Here is a 20,459-nt window from a genome sequence, read left to right as displayed (position 1 = left end):
ATAAATGTTAAAGATGGAAATACACTGTTTGACTTATTTTCCATCACTAACGCTTTAGCAACACTGAGAGACAGGAACACCGTTGCCATTGTGGTGTCCAGCATAACTAAGGCAGTAGAGGGCCATTTAAAATTTAAATGGCACAATTTAATTGTGCAATCCATCCAGAGTAACATATTACACAAGGCCTAAAGATAATTAAACAAAAACACACAAAACATTTTCACCCAGACCTCACACTTGGCAACACTACACTGTGGGAACTGCTGCTAAGGCGTCCCTCCCCGAGGTGGGCAATCCAACAACATTTAAATAGCACTTTTAACATAATAAAACGTTCCAAGGTGCTTCACAGGAGTGTTAACAAACAAAATTTGACACCGAGCCAAATAAGGAGATATTAGGACAGGTGACCAAACGCTTGGTCAAAGAGGTAGGTTTTAAGGAGCGTCTTAAAGGAGGAGAGAGATTTAGGGAGGGAATTCCAGAGCTTAGGGAGCTGAAGGCACGGCTGCCAACGGCGGAAAGGAAATACTGACGGAAGCTTGCCACAATTATGATAATTGGTTTGACCCCAGAAGATTCTTTGGGATCATAGTGGAATGAGATAAGTAGGCACAAAGCTCACCCCATCAACCTGGCAGAATTCCCACTGGATCGGAAAATTCAAGGCTTTGTGCCACCAGGACTTTGGTAAAGCTTAACGGAAAGCATCACTCAATGTTGTGTGCTAAATTTCATCTCTCAGTAACAGGAAAGCTTTCGGTCAAGATCAGATCAAGTGCATTCATTTACAAAGCAAAATTGTGGTACCCTTTAATGGTGCTAAGTACCACTCCAGAGACCTGAGCACATAACCTTAGGCTGACACTCAGTGCAGTACTGAGGGAGCGCTGCACTGTCGGAGGTGCCATCTTTCGGCTGAGAAGTTAAACTCTCAGTTGGATGCAAAAGAGCAGGGGAGTTCTTCCCAGTGTCCTGGATAATATTTATCCCTTAACCAATACCCCCCAAAACAACAGATTATCTGGTCATTTATCTCATTGCTATTTGTGGGACCTTGCTGTGTGCAAATTGGCTGCTGTGTTTCTTACATTACAACAGTGACTGAATTTCAAAAGTACTTCATTGGCTGTAAGGCGCTTTGGGACGTCCTGAAGCAATGAAAAACACTCTATAAATGCAAGTTTGTTCTTTCTTTCCTTTTACTTCTCAACTTTTTCAGATTAATTAATATTTTAAAAAAACACAATTTCAGTCCAGTTCTTAAATTGCACTATGCATGATGATCTGCAGTAGTTCAGTCTGTCAATTGCTTTCAGTACATTTTTTGTATGCAATCTTGTGGTCTCTCTTCCAAAAAGCTACACATCTTGCAAGCCAATTTGTACTACCACTCGTAACTTTTTTCCTTCCACTTTGAGAATGTGGGCGTCTTTGTGGAGTTTCGTCTGACAATACAAAAATAGCATTGACTTTATCGCGCCTCTGTGAGAAACAGTGCTTCAGCAGTGACTGAACTCCACCAAGTTGCATTTAATACATATCAAGCCACATACTTTGCCATAGGATATAATGCCCAATGTTTTAAATGCCTGGTGACAACACTAGCATATATAGTATATGTAATGTAAGAAACACAGCAGCCAATTAGTTATTTGAATCGTCCTCTCCTTGCCTCTATTTTGTTGACACTACTATGGTCAGTGCTCCTCTGAGCCTTATCATTCCTCCTCAGCTCCAAAAACATTGTCCCTCACATTCTGCTTCCTTCCTGCATTGGCATTGAGACTCATTGCAATGTCTAACTCCTATTTGAACTCATTCTTTCCCAGAGCCTCAAAACTGTGGAACACTTTACCTCCTTCTGTCCTTCCTTCCTCCTATAATCTTAAGGCTTTTAAATACATGCTTGACAAAACCCAATTCTGACTTTCTAGATTATATCTGATCTTGTCTTCTAGACTTTGGTGGTGTCCTGCACCATGGACCGTGGTCCTTTGTATAGATTTCTCAATCTGAAGACGACCTTGGACTAAGGGAGAGGGTGTCTGTACTCTGGAATGACCATAACTTGGAAGCAGCACTAAGCACAGAAATTATGAAAAACAATTTTTAAAAACTGCTTCAGGAGTAAAAGTACCTGCAAGTTTAGTCTCTATTTTGCTGGATTAAAATTGGCATAATTTACTTGGCAATAAGACGACAATTTTAATGGTTACTTGAGTAAAACAAGTGGTGGATGTTGGACAATTATCAATCAGCAAATTACAGAAACACGGTATTTAACATAATTTGTCTTTGAAGATTAGCAGAATTCTTTTAATCAGCATTGGATTACATCTTTCCTTCGATTTGTTGTTACAGTAACTGCAATTTTTCCCTAAATTTTTACCGCTGCACATAGTGGCAAGGGAAAGGAAGAGAAAAAGATAGTGAAATAACAAGAGGGAAAAAACAGAAAATAACTTGTATTTATAAACGCTCATCACATTTTTATCAAAAATTCCAAAATGTTCACATACAGTCACTTTTGCTTTATAGGCAAAACGAGATGAGAGAAGCGTAGAAATCACAATGGTGGGTAAAGGCTGAATAAATTACTACTGCTTAAGTTTAACTGGCAACCATTGGATTTGTAAAATTTTGCTGCTCCATTTCCAGTATATGTCACTTAGAAGCCCAAATACTGACACCATCAAATCCCTCATGCCCTATTAGAAGGTCAGGGAGCGCATGTCAACGATAATGACTAGGAGGGTGGTGAGGAAGCAGGAGATGACGATGATCTGCAACATACCCATTAGTTTCTCCTCCAGAGACCACCTGCCCCCGATTCCTCAGTTGCAACCCTTGGTTCCTCACTCCTAGGCACCAGCTTCAATACTTTCACCCGAAGGGGTAAATAGATAGTGTTAGTGAAAATGTGGCGACTTCCCAGCAGAGGCTGAGGAGACGGCTGTCTATGGCTTCAGAGTCGTGGGATCCAGAATTCATAGTTAGTCACCTGACAAAAAGGATGTTCAAGGAACAACACACCTACATGCAAGCTGTGAGGTTAATCTCTGAGGAAGTGCAACAGGCGACAGGTGCAATTCTCGAGTCTTCAGCTCTCCTCTGTGGCAACATCATGGAATCCGTCTCCAGTACCAATGAAGCATGTGGCAGCTTCATTGGAATCTGCAGCACACCCCCAGCTAAGCAGCAGCCAGGGACCAGTTGGTGCCTCCACCTCCAGAGCACAGTCTGCAGCTCTGGTGGCAATAGTGGAGAGAATAGACAGGATCCTACCTATCGGCTTTAAGACCGCAGCGGCCACGACGCATGCTGCAGTGTCTCAGGCCTTATAGCTGCCATGATACTAGTCACCCCGTTGATCATTGGGGCCACAGATCCAGAGCCCAGTGGAATGACAATGGCTGGAGTTCACCTGCCTGATACTGCTGTCTCTCAGAACAGCAGTACATGCCAGACGCCCAGCCTTCCCCTCAGAACACCACGCCTTTGGGAATATGGGAAGCAACACCAGGCTGCCCAGGGAGAAGTTCCAGAGATGCAGCCAGCAACAGCTCCTTGCTAGGAGGGCTACCTCAGTCAAATGAACATTTTGTAGAGCATGAGCAGCCAACCACCTCATATGGTCCTGGCCCTCAGGCTGTACTTAGGATAAGCATTACACTAGGTGAAAGAAAGTCACACCCAGGGGTAGCACAGTGATAAGAAAGAGTAGGATGGGTTGTGGTCATCTTGGACTTCATTACATCAAAATAGAGTGTGCATTGACATGACGCTTTGTTATTCATGGAGGTTATAGTTATACACAAAAGGGTGCACTTATTTGGTGCTGACGTAGTCACTCAGGTGATGATTATTGGCTCGCTCATACAGGGACAAAGAGGGCTGATGTGTTGTGTCAAAGATTGAGGGGTGACCTAATCGAGGTGCTTAAAACAATAAAAGGGATTCGATAGGGCAGATACAGAGAAACTATTTCCTCTGGTGGCGGAAGCCTGAACAAGAGGGCATAATCTTAAAATGAGAGTTAGGCCATTTAGGAGTGAAATCAGGAAGCATTTTTTCACACAAAGGGTAATGGAAATCTGGAATTCTTTCCACAAAGGGCTGTGGATCCTGGGTCAATTGAACTTTTCAAGACTGCAATTGACAGATTTTTGTTGGGTAAGGGTAACAAGGGAGAAATGAGATGTGCTTTGATGCTCTGTGCAGCAGTCACTGAGGTGTCTTCTGAGTGTCGGTCATCATGATGCTCTTTGTCATGTAGTTCTGGGTCCATTGGAGCAAGGGCCTCCTCACCACCAACGTCGAAGTCCAGCCCTTCTTAAATGGTGAAGTTTAAGGGCACAGCAGGTTATAACTATTCATGATGCACAATCTGGAGCACACTGAAGAGCCCTCTGCGGCATACCTTTAAGACCCCGATGGTCCTCTCAATGATCAATCTTGTAGAGACGTGTACCTCGTTGTTGCGCTCCTCTGCTGCAGTCCAGGCCACTCAAACTGGGGTTATTATCCATGAGAGTAAGGGGGTAGGCTTCATCACTTAGAAGACATCCATTGATGCTATTTTCTTCCCTGAAGAGGTCATGGAGGGCCAAATTCCACAGTATGAAGGCATTGTGACAACTTCCAGCATATTAAGCCTCAATGTCACATACAACCTGCACATTCAGGGAGTGCAAGTCCTTTCTGTTTACGTGGTTGAAGGGGGCGTTGTGAGAGAGCACACACGGCAATGTGTGCACAATTACTGCACCCTGGACCTTGGGACGTCAGCAACCCTTTGAATGGATGGCCCTATCTCGCTGCTGCTTTGCTGTGATGCCAAAGGTGATGAATTCATCTGCTGTCCTATAAAGGCCATCAATGACCTGTTGAGTGCATGCTCATGGTGTTGCCTGACTGATATTGTACAGATCACCCGTGGCTTTCTGAAATTACACTATGCCATAAAAGTTGAGGGCGGTGGTCACCTTCACAGTGAAAGCAGTGTAGGTAGATGAGTGTGGCTGTAGGTCCTCCTGAAGTAGGTGATAAAGAGCTGCTTAACTGCCTCTTTGGTAAAGCATACCCTTCTTATGCACAACTCCTCAAAGGTCCTCATATGATTTGAGCTGTCTCTTTATTCTGTGGGAGGGGTTGTAATGTCTGGTTGGCCACATCTTCCTTAAATGCTGCCTGAATCTTCTATCCTCCATTATATGCTGCTTCTCCTCCTCCTCCTCCACGATAATGGCGTACATAGAGAATGCCATACTTTCTCTTGAAAAGCCCTCACTAAGAGTATGGGGAAGGGGGGGGATTTTCCAGTGTCAGAAGCAGCCATAAGTAAATTAGGTATCCGTAGGCAGAATGGCAACAAAAATAAATCCCCAGCTGCAGAAATCACTATTAAAACTCTTCAGACTCAGAAACTCCTCACTTTTGCGTGTATCAGCTGATCCTGGCAGCTGCTGCGCCTTTTAAACCTCAGTCTAAGCTACCCAGAGTGCATGAGGAATGTAAAACCAGGAAACCCGGAGCTGCTGTATTACTGGCCCGCAACTGACATATGCAAAAGGAGTTGATCAGGAGTTGGTGGGTGGATCGCAGAAAGGCTCAAAAAGCGCAAGGGAAATTGGGAAAAGCATTTTAATGGCAGAAATTGGGTGGAAACAGCTTCTGCCCAATGTTCCTACCTAAAAAGATTTGCTACACTGTTTATGCACTGCAAATGGTGAGGAAATTCACTCCCATCTGCTTATGTATTTGACTTCAGAACTGACCCATATGCAAATTTACTACTTAATTTTTCTTCTTTGCTTTAACGTTATTTCTGAATGATACAATGTAATTTTTACAATTTAAGTCAATTTAACAAAATATTTCATTTTTCTGGTTTGTAATATAAAAATAAATAATAATGAACTGATCATGACTGTCATGTGATTAGCATGGTAACTGTGGCCTAGAAATTGCTGTTGGTGTGCTATTTGGTAGTTAACTGTGGCTTACTAAAAGTTTGAGAGAATTTATTCCTGCCCATTAACCCAATACTGCTGGTTTCAGCAGCAGAAGTAAGTTTTCCTTATACTTTCTGCACAGTGGACTCAAGCTATAGCAAGGCCGAGCAGCTGTTAACTATATTAAGGAGGCATTTAAACCCTGCAACTGCAAAAAGAGCAGGCATGGGATTTACTGAGCAATACTTTTGTAAAGTGCAGACATCCAGAGCTCACAAGAGCTGTTTTGATGATGAGACACTGGAAGCACTGGTACGAGCAGTATGGGGCAGTAGGGCGGTTCTGTATGAAGCTTAAAGGAACGCTCCCTGTAGTCTAGTAGGTTTGGGAACAAATAGCGGACATGATAAATACGGTCTCCAGAAACCAGTGAGTACAGAGAGATGTGAAGAAGATGGCAGCTTATCTAAAGAAAGCAGTCACGGTAAGCCTAAAGTGCAGTTTAGTATGCCAAATACCTAGTGCAGATGGATATGGCACAAAATGTACACTCATAACCTGGAAGCGACTGTGCTGAACAACCAGAAATAATATAAGCTTATCCTGTGCAGCACTGCTATGAGTCAAGCAGAACACAATCAAGCAGAAACAACGTTTCAAGTAGAAATAATGTTAAAGCAAAGAAGAAAAATGAAGTAGTAAATCAGTGTATGGGTCAGTTCTGAAGTCAAATACATAAGCAGATGGGAGTGAATTTCCTCACCATTTGCAGTGCATTAGTGCATAAACAGTGTAGCAAATCTTTTTAGGCAGGAAAATCAGACAGAAGCTGGAGTTTAGAAGAATGAGAGGAGATCTTATTGAAACATAAGATTCTGAGGGGACTCGATAGGGTAGATGCTGAGAGGATGTTACCCCTCATGGGGGAATCTAAAACCAGGGGGAGCATAGTCTCAGAATAAGGGGTCGCCCGTTTAAGACGGAAATGAGGAGGAATTTCTTCTCTTTACCCTTTGGAATTCTTTACCCCAAAAAGCTGTGGAGGCTGAGTCATTGAATACATTCAAGGCTGAGTTAGACAAATTTTTGATCAGCAAGGGAGTCAAAGGATATGGGGAAAGGGCAGGAAAGTGGAGTTGAGGTAAAAATCAGATCAGTCATGATCTCATTAAATGGCAGAGCAGGCTCGAGGGGCCGAATGGCCTACTCCTGCTCCTATCTCTTATGGTTTAAGGCTTTTCCAGCCAATTTGTCATTGAAATGCTTTTCCCAATTTCCCTTGCACTTACCATGCATGGCCATACTGCAGCACAGGAGAAATACATTAAGCAATTGCATTAATCAATGAGCACACAAAAATCTTAAAAAGATGCTCACTCCAGAAATCATTGCAAGCCAACCTAGCTGCATGATGCATGTTCATTTATTGGCAGACCGGATGAGCTGCAGAATAACATGCCACATCTTAAATCTACTTATCTGACAAGATGACAACTTGGACATAGTTGGGTGAGAATAATTGAGGGAGTAGGGAAGGATGAACCTGGAGGCCTGTCCCAAACTCATGGTTAGTACCAAAATGTTGCTGTTCTGTCTTTTCCCCTAACTCAGTCACTGAAAAACAGGCATATACTTAGTTTCAAAACATCACACACAGTATATTGCTATGCAAGAACTGCTTGAAGATACTTCTCTGGGATAGTATTTTAACACATTCTTCTTCTGTTTTTGGATGCCTGGAAGAATAGTCTCAAAACTTAAGCCAGGGTCCCCAACTAAGCCAGCATCTCAGTTCCCTGTGTCTTTTCACCACCTTGGCCAAGCACCAGAACAGACACCTGTGTCCCAGAGGGCCACCGTGATTCCTGCCTCTGCTGCAGTGTCCAGAGATTGCAACCTCACAGGGCCTGCTTATAAAAGGAGATTGCTGACTGAGCAGGGCCATCTACATAAGTCACATATACCTATGCAAAATATCCTGCAAGGTATGGTTAGGCATATGGAAAAGTCCACTAGCCAGATCTGCACAGTCATAGATGAACAGTTGCCTGCACAGCAGTCTATCATGGAGAGCTTTGTAGCAGAGCTCTCTGTGGTGTCGGTTCTAAGCACAGTGAGTAACATTTCTCACAAACACTCACACTGTTGCTATAGAGGCCTTGGGCTCAAATCTAAAAAAGGTTCTCTCTTCCAGCTTCAACATGCTGGATAATTGGATTAAGAGAACCTTGAGGCAGAGATGCACAGACCTCATTACCACCCAGAATTCTGCTTCCACATACATCATGGACATGGCGAGAGAGGGCCCAGCAGCAGCATGTTTAGAGTAGATATAGACGTGGCTGTTGACTCTCAGGGCAACACCATGCTTGGCCCATTCAGCATCCTTGTGCAAGTCACAGCAAATGTGCCAGCAAGCTAGCAGGACCAGTCAGTCACTGCAGCATCGGACATGGCTGAATCAGCTGCAGGCTACAAGGGAATCACTTTGAAGTAGAAGGCTGGTCAGTTAATTACTAGATATGACATACAATCCACCAGCACCAAGCGGAAGCACTACGGTAAAAAAGAAATGACCACACACGACACAAATTAGGGAAATAGATTTGTACTTCATGCTGAGATTTTCACTGTGACGGTGCAGAGCAAGGTAGCAGCACAGCTAAGGATAGACATTGATGATAGTTGGAATTTGTTCTGGATACTCCTCATCCTCCAGGATTTGGCCTCTCTGTACAACAAAGCTACGGAACATGCAGATGACAATGATACTGGAGACCTTGTGTCGCCCTGATCTGTTCATATATCAGAAGCACTGATTCAAGGTATAAAACCTGCTGCTGCTTCAGAGGGCAATGGCAGCACTGGAGCAAGCAGGCAACCTGGGCAAATAGGATGACAGCCAGATTAAAGGGAAGAGCAGTGAACTTTAGCGAGTCTGACTGCGATGTCTTTCTAACAGACATACAAAGCAGGAGGGACAGGCTAAGGCAGAGAGTGCCACGTCCTTGGCCACCTGGACTCCTTTGCAATGCAAGATGAAGTTTAACCATGTCGCCAGAGCAGCCAATGTAAATTACCTGCTCCCATGACCTTTCCTTGTAGTATCTTTATATGTGTGGCACTCCTTCATTCATTACTCACAGTGCTCTAGGACTGCACTTTGAACCTCTAATTCCCCATCCTGTTTCACCTGCTACCTAAAATTGCAGCTTCCCTCAGTGTGCTCTGCATGAGCATGCCTGCCTAACTCACCACACTTAACCTTTTTTGCTTTCTGCCTCTATTATAACCTTGTGTCAAAACGTTGTAACAAAAGACCTGCCAAAACTCATGTCTTCTTTTCTTCTCTCTCACAAGAAAAGGTGGCCCATAAACACTGGGAATTTCAAGCCATGGGTAGTGGTCCCCTTGATAATTGATATCTGACACGTCAAATGTTGAATCCTATGATTTGGCTGTTGTTCTCCTGTGATCTGGACATGACTGGTAATATCCCAGAGACTACTACCCTTGTACCTTTACTCGTACAAAAGGTAGGTACTGCATAGAATTATCAGGGCCAGTGTGATCTCCTGGTCTAATTTCAATCACATGGACTAATTTCAATCACCTAGGGGGGGGGGGGGGGGGGGGGGGGGGTCAGAGAGGAAATTTCAATTTCCCCCCACACCAAATTGGCCTGGGTTTTAAAATCTGTTTTTTCACCTCTCCCAGGAAATCACATGGTTTCGGGTGCGATAGGGAGTGTATGTATTATGATACACAAGGTATCTCAATTGAGTGGGACAGGCTGGATGGGACAGGCTGGATGGACCAGAGTGTCTTTTCCTATCTGTCATTGTTCGTACATTCATGAGAAAGATCCTGGGGAGCCGTGTGGCAGTACCTATCGGGGACAGAAGATGTAGAAGGATGAGTAGCAGCTGCAGGTTTGTTTGAACCTTCTGTAGCTTGCCTGCATAATAGTTTGGGAGTGCAAACACATTGGCAAGAAACATGAATAGGCACCTTCAAAAGCTACAGAAGAACTGCAATGGTAGCCACACATTACAACAGCTCTTCATTTTCTTTTCCTCTATGTATGCCAAAGCAAGATGCTGAGGAGAAAGAGGAAAGGGAGGAAGAAATAGGTGATCAGCCTTCTGCCTCTGTCCAACTAGCTACATTCTCTCTCAAGCCATCATTGACCTTTTCTCTTGTACTCACCAGCCCAGAAAAATCCAATAGGGATTGGGGGGGGGGGGGGGGGGAGAAGAGAGGGAGGTATACAGTTCCAATTAAGGTTTTTCACTGGATGAGACACAATAGATGAGGGAGCCAAAGGAGTCAGAGGTAAAAGTGAGATATTATATTGGGGAGCAGAGGTTCCATTGAAGTCAGCCCCTGGTTCCAGAGCCTGTGGAGCATCAGATTTACATGGAGGCACTGAGGACCATCTCAGAAGGCCTGAGCCAGATGGCAGGAGACAGGGCACTGCCAATATCCAAGATGGATTCAACACAATATAGTGCTACCTGAAGGGAATGGAAGCACCAATAACATCTGCATTTGTACCCCACTTTCCGACAGAGAGACCTTGAGAGCAGTCAATGCATAACAAGTTGACTTCAGGTTTTGCGGGTCCATTTGGAAGGAACGATGGCAACCGGCTTTTACGAGCTTGAAGGCATCATCTCTCAGAGTCTGAAGGATCTAACTGATCCCAAAAAATATCACTGCAATATCCTACTGTAAGCTGTCAACTCCACACCGCTAAGCAAGGTTCCTGCAAAGGTTGCTTTGACGGATTAGAGTGTAATTTTGTACTAGTAAGACTAAAGCAATGATGAAACTCAGAAAAAAGTTGGCAGACTGAATGGCCAGACTGATGGGATTTTTAAAAAGTTATTATTCATTCTTGGGATGTGGCAAGGCTGGCATTCATTGCCCCTCCCTAGTTGCCCTCAGAAGGTGATGGTGGGCCGTCTTGAACCACTGGCAGCAGTTTCATACAACTGAATGACTTGCTAGGCACTTGAGGGCAGTTAAGAGTGAACTACATTGGTGTGGGTCTAGAGTCACATATAGACTAGACCAGGATGGCAGGTTTCCTTCCCTAAAGGACATTAGTGAACCAGCTCGGTTTTTACGACAATCTGACAGTTTCATGGTCACTTTTACTAATTCTAGCTTTTCATTTCCAGAATTTTTAAACTGAATTCAAATTGTCTGGATTACTAGTCCAGTAATATAACCACTACACCACTGTACCTAAGTATATGTCGTGTACTTTTAAATCCAATGGTTAAAAACCAGTCAATTGAGTTTAGCTTAAACATATGGTTTTTCATGCCACTACAGTTCTCTATATGTAGGTAGGTCAATTATTTTAACAACTTTATTGGCTAAATCAGATCAGTTAGCTTCTGCAAATTCATTTTATAGTTTGCCAAAATATTAAAACCAATAAAAAATGAGGCATTGAGAGATCCAATGAAATAAAACAAATCACAGGCTTCAAATATCACAAGAATTGTTGGGAATTCAGGTGTAACTCATAATACTACCTTTCTAACAATGCTCAAGATATAAATACATCATTGTAGTTCTGTTCTTTCCCTGCAGCTATCTGCTTTTTTTTGAAGTAAAAAGTAGATTTTGTTGTACCTCCTTGTGGTGTTCAGTAAACCAGCTGGTGTCTTTACTTGTGCCTTGAGGCAAAATATGAAGATCTACCAGAACTGCAAAGTTCCCACACTGCAAAACAAAAGGAAAAGTTACTGATTGTTTCAAGGCACATGCCTTGCAGATAGAAGAAATTAGTATCAGATTTTTGTCACTGCTACGATTTTTTAAAAACATTAAGCCTAGGATGGTCATCAACTAGAGTAAATCAAGACACATGTATGTTTTAAGTGGTTCAAGTTCACAAGAGTGTACTAAAGATATATTTAATCCACATATTTTAACATTTGAAGCATTAGCTATACCTTTAAGAAAACTTCAGCAAGGCTTTGAATGTGTTTTTTTTGTTCTCTTTCATTATAAAATAGAGGAAGTGCTGTTATAAAAGTCAGTTAACACTATCGATGCTAAATTCTAATTTATTCATTTTATAAACGCAATTTTTTAAAATATAAGTTTGGGTTGGCACAAAAGCAGCTGGAGGATTTACTGTCTTCTAAGGCAGGAATATAATACAGTACCACTATTCAATTACTCTCACCTACTGAAATCCAATCTTAAATTGTTGTATCTCACATTTCAAAGCTGCTTTAAACCTTTTTGTCCATAATGATCACAGCGGCATTGTTTACTGCTTAAGTTGGTACTTCCCTTTGTGCTGCAAAATTTTTGTATAATCTTTTGGAACAGCACTTTTTAACTATTCCGAAGAACGAGAGGACGTAAATGAATATCTTTGAATATACCTGTATTGAATTTTAGCTGCAGAGCAAAATATCGCCAGTCCCAACGATATAAAAATAAATGTGTCAGTAACTTTCTATCATGTCAAGATCAGAGTGGATTTTTTTTTAAAGTTTGCGCTTCAGGGATCTAAGAGTTGAGAATTGCTAACTACCAACTCTAAATGCCAAATCAGAACGAAAGAACTTTTAAGCAGAGGAAAAAGCCATTAGCTGAACAAGCACATCCCTTTTGTCCACCTACCAAGTCCATCTACACTCCTCGCCAAATCCCTCAATCCATTCTCTTTACAGAAATGCATCAAACTGTCTCATGGGCTCATTTATACCATTCAAATAGCCTTCCCTGGAAACTTATTCCAGAAGTCTACTGTCCTTTTGTGTAAAACATGCATCACCTGACTCCCCATTCTGTAAATCATCTGTCATGTTTCACTTCTTAATCCTAACTTCCTGATATTTAACTTGCACCAGGCCAGTTTAAAAAAAAATCTTTAGAAAATCTAACTTGGGAGCTTTCTCAAGGGCAGCGAGAATAAACTGGATCCAGTTAAGCTTATGCAGAATGGAACCATTATGCTGGAGCAAGTAAGCCAGGCTGGTTGTAGCTCACATCCCAAATTATATTTCATACTCCCCATGTGCATATTAAAAAAAAAAATCCCTCAAGCATTTCTCTAGTCCAGTTGCATGGATAGCCAAACATTAGACAGTCCTTTTTCTTCCATGCTGTGTACTGTTCAGTAGTTAAAAAGAAAGATTACCTAGCTTACACAGCCTTCTTGGATAGAAGGTATTTTTCACACACAGCTGGAATTAAGCCAGGCCTAGATCATGTTCTAGGAAATTATGTGAGGGACGACCTCCCTTTAAGATGGTTCCAATGTCGGCACTATCCCACATGGTATTCCCCACTCCCACACAGCATAAAAGGTTGGAATGGCAGATTATTTTGAAGTATTTGAAAGAACAAAAATTACAATATGTGCTCCTCACAAGGTTTGAAGGGATGGGAAAGCTCTGTGTGGAAGTGGAGGATGGCTCTGTTGAAGAATGAAGAAAACCCTGGAAGATAGATAATCTTTCTCTTCTTTACACCCTCCACGTAGTGCTGGAGTCAAACCTGGCAAGCAGGGAGGAGTAAGGCCCTTGTGGGGGAAATTGTCAAGAGACTCCAGCTGCCAGGACGGATTGCTCAAAAGCATCATCATCTACAGTTACCGTGAATAGGAAGTATAATGTAAAAACACATTATTTTATAAGTCACCTACTGTTGAAATAAGAGACGTTAACACAACTTGTTTTTGGACACAGCATTTTCTATTTTTATCTATACTAGTCAATATCCTGCAGCATTGCACATAGGGAGACAAGACCAAGTGCAGTATTCTGGTCAAGCAGGGTTAGAGGGTGGGGGGACAACTGGACCCAGACTGAAATGTGTACCATGCAAGGCCAAAACATTTATGCCACAGTGGAACTTCCATTATCTGTCATAATTGAGATCATCCCATTTTGATTATTTGTCATTTCCATTATATACTGGGTGATCTCCATTATGGCAGATAATGGAGGTTCCACTGTAGCATAAATACAATAATGTAAAAGAATATAATTGTATTGGGGACCGCCAGTGGTGTTGCTCACAGGGGGTGGAGGCATTGGGTTACTGCAACGTTGACAACATGGGTCTTCCTGTATGCACTGGTGGAAAGTTGTTAGCAAAGAGTGTCATCAGGTTCAATGAGTAGATGCAGTTCATGTGTCTGACACTCATGAAGTGAAGTAGCCATCTTCTCTGTAGAAGTATATACAGGAGTGTAATAGTGAAGGTGCACATACACAGCAAGGTGAAAGATTTCATGGGTGGAAAGGCTAAATGGCAGGGAGGGGGAAAAAAATCACATGTGCAAGATGATAAGAATAACATTGAGTAGTGCAGAGGTAGCACAGTATTGGAGAATGATATGAGCTCCAGGATCAGAGCAAATGTAATGGTAACTCTATTAGTAAGATTTTTCATTGATTTTTCAGAATTGTTGAATTTTGTATGTGTTAAAAATGTTATTTGTAGAGATTTAAAATAGGGTAGATAAAGATAGCTTTTCCTATCTGTGCATATGTGAGTGAATCACATGGATATTTGAGACAATCAAAAAGGTGAGATTTTTTTTTAAATGGTTGGTTAATTGTTAGGTAGAGTCACTGATTAGTTGATAACTAGAAAATATCATTTGATAAACATGAAGTGATTATGTTACAATTAATCTTTCAGCAAAGATGTCGTCATCCACCAATTACAGAGAGCATCATCGCAAACACCTCCTACAACACCTACTTCGGAGAGAAAAAAAAACTGCCACCAACTCTACGGTATGTTTTATAAAAGAAAACTAATGGATACAAGGAAATGATTTCACAATAGTAAATTCACCCACAGGTTCAGAGAACTATTAGAAACTACTAAAGCTTAGCTCTTGTAATTTATGACATTATCCAAATCCCTCGATTAGTTTACTGCTAATCTTTCCTATTACTAAATCAATTGTATTTTTAATCTGAATATTACAAACATAGAAGATACTTTAACTTCAACATACATTTATGTGAAATGGTTTACATCTCTCTGCAGAAGATTGTATCTACCATCTTGAAAATGACCATTAACGTGGACAAAAGTCACAAATTACAGGCAGATACAATCTTAACATGTTAGCATTAATAAATGGTCAGGGAACTTGTTTATACTTGTAGCTTCCTGGCATTTTGACACAAAAAATGATGAGACCATAAACATACATTTGCGATGTTGGTACATAGCCTTAACACAAACTGCTAGATAATAGACACAATCCTTACTTTAGTTCTTTACAAAATACTAATTTTAAAATATATTTATATTTGTCTCAGACAAATAGAAATTTAGACTAACAACGATACCAGTCATTTTCAGATCATTAACTAAAGCAGATCTGGGAACTGGAGCAGGAAATTAATTCTTGGCCCCACTTGCATAAATTAGTGCAGTGACCTATCTGTACTCCCACAGGGGTGGAATAACATGTTGTATGAAAGAGAAAATTTAAATTAAATAATGCCATGTTATTCATCACTGGTAAAGAAATATACAAGGTTAATCGTTTTTAAACTGTAACTTACCTAATAGAACTGGGATACTGGGTAAAATTTGGCAGATTCATGCAACCAAGCCTCAATTTAGTTGATTACATCTTTCCACTATTTTGCTAAAAAAAAAATTTTTTAAGTTAAGCCTATGCAGCTCTAAATAACTAAACCAAAGATGGTTTATTTGTTTCAATTAAATACTCTAATGCTGCTTGTATGTCTTGACTACATGTGTTTAAAAATTAAATTTTTTTAACATAACGCATTGTCAAAGTAGGAGGAAATGTAAACATATCATAGAAAAGTTACAGCACAGAAGGAGACCATTCGGCCCATTGAGTCCGCGCCGGCTCTACGCACGAGCAATCCAGCTAGTCCCACTCCCCCGCCCTATCCCCGTAGACCTGCACATTTTTTCGTTTCAACTATTTATCCAGTTCCCTTTTGAAGGCCATAATTGAATCTGCCTCCACCACTCCCCCGGGCAGTGCATTCCAGATCTCAACCACTTGCTGCGTAAAAAGTTTTTCCTCATGTCACCTTTGGTTCTTTTGCCAATCACCTTAAATCTATGCCCTCTGGTTCTTAACCCTTTCGCCAATGGGAACAATTTCTCTCTCTCTATTCTGTCTAGACCCTTCACGATTTTGAATACTTCTATCAAATCTCCTCTCAACCTTCTCTGTTCCAAGGAGAACAATCCCAGCTTCTCCAGCTTATGTAATTTAAGTCCCTCATCCCTGGAATCATTCTAGTAAATCTCTTCTGCACACTCTCTAAGGCCTTCACATCTTTCCTAAAGTACAGTGCCCAGAACAGGACACAATACTCCAGTTGTGGTCGATCCAGTGTTTTATAAAGGTTCATGACTTCATTGCTTTTGTACTCTATGCCTCTATTTATAAAGCCCAGAACCCCATATGCTTTTTTAACCACTTTCTCAACCTGCCCTGCCACCTTCAACGATTTGTGCACATATACCCAGAGATCCCTCTGTTCCTCTACCCCTTTTAGAATTGTGTCCTCTAGTTTATATTGTCTCTCCTCATTTTTCCTTCCGAAATGTATCACCTCGCATTTTTCCGCGTTAAACTTCATCTGCCATGTGTCCGCCCATGCCACCAGCGTGTCTATATCCTCTTGAAGCCTATCACTATCTTCCTCACTGTTCACTATCCAAGTTTTGTGTCATCTTCACGTTTTGAAATTATACCCTATATTCCCAAGTCCAAGTCATTAATTTATATCAAGAAAAGCAGTGGTCCCAGCACTGACCCCTGGGGAACACCATTGCACACCTCCCTCCAGTCCGAAAAACAACCAACCATTCACCACTACTCTCTGTTTCCTGTCATTTAGCCAATTTTGTATCCATGTTGCTATTGCCCCCTTTATTCCATGGGCCGCAATCTTAATAGCAAGCCTAGAATGTGGCACTTTATCAAACGCTTTTTGAAAATCCACATACACCACATCAACTACATTACCCTCATCTATCCTCTCTGTTACCTCATCAAAAAACTCTATCAAGTTGGTTAAACACGATTTGCCTCTAACAAATCCGTGCTGGCTTTCCCTAATCAATCCACACTCATCCAAGTGACTGTTAATTCTGTCCCGGATTATCGTTTCCAAAAGTTTTCTCACCACCGAGTTTAAACTGACTGGCCTATAGTTGCTGGGTTTATCTTTACACCCTTTTTTGAACGAGGGTTTGCTACATTTTTGTTCACTGAAATTCTTAAATACGGAATAATAAAAAGCTCTAAAGTTAAAGCCAAAATTCCTGGATCAGTGTGAAACACAATGGCGAAGCAGATTTCTAGGTTTTATTGTAGAGATAAAACTGAAGAGGGAAAATAGGCAGCATTTTTCATACAGCTATAACTACATTACAGTTATTTGCATTATGTTCAATTCTAAGCAGAAAGCACTGCAAATGCACTTTATGATCTATGTCTATACCTTATAATTAAGCCTGGCCATAAAATTCTAAAAAGATACCATAGTTACATGGAATCCTATGTATTTAGTAATCAAAATCATACTATTCCCATCCTTATATCTAAATCTATTAATTGGCAAAACAAATTAATAATGACATCATTAATACAAAGTTATTTTCTCTTTTTGTCCATGCTAGCTCTGTTTTACATCACTCACAGCTCTCAGACATCTTTCCACCACCTCTTATCTCTTGCTTAGTTTCCCACTACCAGGCAATGTTTTTGCAGTGTAGTGAACCATAGTATAAATGAATGCATTGCTCAGCACCTCTGTGCCCTTTGACACTACTATCAGCCTACAGGATTTTAGCTGCCACATTGTCAAAAGTCTTACAGAAACCACAACCATTTAGTATAATGTGCATATTGTATGCAGCAACAATAACCAAAACCAGATCCAAATAAACAGAACTACAGAGGTACATTCCCAGTTTGCAGATCACAACACCTAATTTATAACAATTTTCTCACTTTTACAATCAAAACTGCAACGATGAAAACCTATGATCACTCGTTAGATGTCCTTTTCTAATCTAATGGATGGCTCATCCTATAATATAACCTTGTGTCTGAAGCATTTAGAGCTATGCTTCAAACGTATATGATTGCTAAGGAAAATATATTTCTGTTCCTGAATTTTGGACATTTGATGACATTTAATAATGTAAAATACAATGTTATACTATAGTAGTGTACAAAAATGTGCCTACACAATGTAGCTGAAAAGCACAATATAACATTAGATATGAATCACATTTTAATACATACTTTCAGAAGTATAGCCTCATTATGAAAGAGTGTCTATATCATATAACTAATGAATGAACTTTGCAAAAATAAATTCTAGACATATAGATGATGTAGATCACAGTGACCCTTTAATCTACACTCACCCCAGTTTTTCATGGGAAAAGATTAGCAGGATATCTTTTAGTGACACCACTGTCAGAGTTTGAGGTGTGTGTCCGGATTTGTGTACTGACATGCAAAATAAAAGTGTGAGTAATTACTTCATTCAACATATTACACTTCACATAACCTTAGTTAAAATACGTATCAGCACATTGTCATTCTCATGAGGTCTTTACTGTGTACAGACTTTGTGATTAAGTCTCCATATATAGCACTTTGAACAACCAAGAAATACTTTAGTGCACCTACAAACTGTGTGTGGTCTTACAATCCTGTATACTATAGCACAGCAATAATATATAAAAAAAACATTTAACTATACAACAGTTCCAGTACCTAAACTCCATCCAGACTAAATATGTTGCGGCATGTTAGAAATTTCCATTTTTTGAATGGTTCCTGATGTTAAATCCACTTCAAACGTAATTAGTGTCGGGATGTACAAAACATATCTACCTCCAGAGGTTTTCAAAATGAAAGTAATCAATGGCACCATTAGTTAGTTTTGTATATATAACTTGTGGTGTGTTTAATGTAATTCAGATCGGCATTTACTGTCTTTTTGAACTTCAGATATATCATACTCAGGGTTTTTAAAAAAGTCTAGTCGCAAATACAGAAGTGACAAATAGTATTCAATTCTAACTATTGCATTGGCCACATATTGGTATCTGTTGCATTTTGGTCGTCCCACAATGGTTTTCACTAATTCTTTTCGTAGGTGCACTGCAAATAACAGTGTAGGTTTCAAGTCCATAATCTAAAAAATTACAGTATGTGCATCTTCAGAATAACTTAACTATCCTGTTTATATGCCAGCAGCTTTTTTTTAAAAAAGGCACATTTACTGTATTGCAGATGATTGTCAGTTGAAAAAACATATATAGCACCTTTAACGTAACAAAACAACAACTTGTATTTACATAGTGCCTATAATGTAGAAAAATATCACAAGGCTCTTCATAGTGACGTAATCAGACAGAAATGGACGCTGAGTCAAAGGAGATATTAGTAGGAATGATCAAAAGCTTGGTCAATGAGGTTGGTTTCAAGGAGTGTCTGAAAGGAGGAGGGAGGTGGAGGCATTTAGGGAGAGAATTCCAGTGCAGGGAGCCTAGACGGCTGAAGGCACGGCCGCCAATCGTGGGGCGAAACGGAGGGAGGGATGTGCAAGAGGCCAGAATCAGAGGAACAGAAAGTTCTGGGAGAGGGGAAAAGAGTTGCAAGGCTGGTGGAGATTATAGAGATAGGAAGGGTCCATGAAGGGATTAAAATAAAAGGATGTGAATTTTAAATTGGAGGCATTCAAAAACTGGGAGCCAATATTGCCGAGAGATAGATCTAGGTGAGGAATAGGAAGCAGCCCAATAAACAATTCAAAGATTCAAATTCAAAAATACATGGATTTCTCCCCCTGCACACAATACCATATTGAGACTTCAATGGCATGTCCCTCCTATAAAGTGTAAAAGTAAACTGCACTACATTTTTCAAAACTATATGAAACAACACTTTTTCAAAAGGCTTTATTTGTTTTGCTTAGGCTGCCTGATTCTTAACTTAAAAATTATACATAAACTATACATACATAGGCAACCTTTACTAGAGAAGTTGTTCCAAGAATGCTAATATTTTTATGATTTCATTCTAAATGTTGTACTTGAGATCAAATCGTCTTGACGAAAAGTAAAAATAAGCAATGCTGAAAAAATAAAAGTAGCTTTGATTACTCCATCATGGAACCTGAAATGGTCGGAACCAGCAGCTGTAGTCTGCTCTGCTCACCCACGTGAAAAACGGCACTTCTAGTAGAGTACCAGGATGCTGCTCCATTTACATTCATTATTTTGAAAAATTCGATGCATACATAAAATGTGGCAGTGTGACAATATTGGGATTCAGCCAACAAAACCAAATAACCTCCCTCTGTATGGTAAAATGTTATGACTCTAAATTGAATATTTAAAAATATAGGTTAAGAAAATAAAATGACACATTTTCTTTTCTAAAAAAAGCCTAGGAACTTTGGTGTTAATTTACCCAAC

The 20,459-nt window shown here is 40.5% G+C and overlaps 1 protein-coding gene across 1 annotated transcript in view; it reads right to left on the bottom strand.

Annotated features, from left to right (window-relative positions):
* slx4ip (SLX4 interacting protein) overlaps nt 1-20,459 on the bottom strand; it is a 70,819-nt gene that overhangs the window by 38,139 nt on the left and 12,221 nt on the right. Inside the window, 1 exon segment of the mRNA XM_067989448.1 lies at nt 11,610-11,699. Within this exon segment, the coding sequence (XP_067845549.1) occupies nt 11,610-11,699 (90 nt within the window).

Source organism: Heptranchias perlo, chromosome 8 (genome assembly GCF_035084215.1).
Source record: "Heptranchias perlo isolate sHepPer1 chromosome 8, sHepPer1.hap1, whole genome shotgun sequence".
Lineage (NCBI taxonomy): Eukaryota > Metazoa > Chordata > Chondrichthyes > Hexanchiformes > Hexanchidae > Heptranchias > Heptranchias perlo.
This window is presented reverse-complemented; position numbering and strand designations above follow the sequence as displayed.